The 1,294-nt window shown below is 62.6% G+C and overlaps 1 protein-coding gene across 1 annotated transcript in view; it reads right to left on the bottom strand.

Annotated features, from left to right (window-relative positions):
- Positions 1 to 966: 966 nt before the first annotated feature.
- PPAN (peter pan homolog) overlaps positions 967 to 1,294 on the bottom strand; it is a 2,229-nt gene continuing 1,901 nt past the window's right edge. Inside the window, exons 3-4 of the mRNA XM_026046316.1 lie at positions 1,200 to 1,276; positions 967 to 1,078 (exon numbers count right to left, since the gene is read on the bottom strand). Coding sequence (XP_025902101.1) covers positions 967 to 1,078; positions 1,200 to 1,276 — 189 coding nt within the window. The remainder of the gene's footprint in view (positions 1,079 to 1,199; positions 1,277 to 1,294) is intronic.

Below are 1,294 nucleotides of genomic sequence, written 5' to 3'. Positions count from 1 at the left end.
CCCTGCGCCGAAGGGACAGCGACGTGCGGCGGGGACGGTGACGGGGACGGCGACGTGGGGGCGCGTGGGGACAGAGAGGGACACGCGGGGACAGAGAGGGACATACGGGGACAGCAGAGGGACTCACCGGGATGGAAAGGGATATATGGGATGAAGAGGGACACAAGGATGAAGAGGGACATGTGGGAAGAGAGGGACATGCGGGGACAGGAGAGGGACTCACCRGGATGGAAAGGGATATATGGSAKRAAGAGGGACACAAGGATGAAGAGGRSMWKKKGGRMASAGAGGGACATGTGGGGACATGTGTGTCCCAGGAGAGGGACACACATGGATGGAAAGGGACACACAGGGATGAAGAGGGACACGTGGGGACATGGGGACAGGAGGACACACAGGGATGGAAAGGGACGTGGGATGGAGACAGACATAGGGATGAAGAGGGACATATGGGGACGGGAGAGGGACACACATGGATGGAAAGGGACATATGGACAGAGAGGGACACAAGGATGAAGAGGGACATGCGGGAACAGAGGGACATGTGGGGACAGGAGAAGAACTCACTGGGAGGGAAGGGACACACGGGGATGGAAAGGGACATGTGGGGACGGGAGGACACACAGGGATGGAAAGGGACGTGGGATGGAGAGGGACATAGGGATGAGGAGGGACATATGGGGACAGGAGAGGGACACACATGGATAGAAAGGGACACACAGGGATGAAGAGGGACATGGGGGGACAGGAGGACACACAGGGATGGAAAGGGATGTGGGGCAGAGAGGGACATATGGGGACCGGAGAGGGACATGCAGGGCTGGAGAAGGACATGGGGACAGGAGAGGGACATGGGCTGGAGAAGGACACGTGGGGCTGGGAAAGGAACGCGGGCGGGCGGGAAAGGGACACACAGCGGCTGGGGRGGGACACTCGGGGACACTCGGGGACACTCGGGCCAGGCGCTCACTTGACCAGCAGCTCGCTGATGTCCTCCAGGCGGCTCATGTTGGGGAACTTCTCCTGCAGCAGCTTCTTGAGGCCCTTGCTGACGCCCACGGGCACCACCTTGATGCTGCTGCGGGGGCCACGGGGCGCTCAGCGGGACACGGCCCCCTCCCGGGAAGGGGGGCCGTGTCCYGGGAAGGGGGGCTGTGTCCCGGGAAGCGGGGCCGCATCCCGGGAAGCGGGGCGCTCACTAGTGCCGCAGGTCCAGGAGCTGCGAGTCGGAGTCGTAGCTGATGAGCAGGCAGCGCTTGATGCTGTTGAGGTTGACCTGCGTGCGGGGACAGCG

The sequence above is a fragment of the Nothoprocta perdicaria genome, unplaced genomic scaffold (genome assembly GCF_003342845.1).
Source record: "Nothoprocta perdicaria isolate Ctin4 unplaced genomic scaffold, notPer1 scaffold_1074, whole genome shotgun sequence".
NCBI lineage: Eukaryota > Metazoa > Chordata > Aves > Tinamiformes > Tinamidae > Nothoprocta > Nothoprocta perdicaria.
This window is presented reverse-complemented; position numbering and strand designations above follow the sequence as displayed.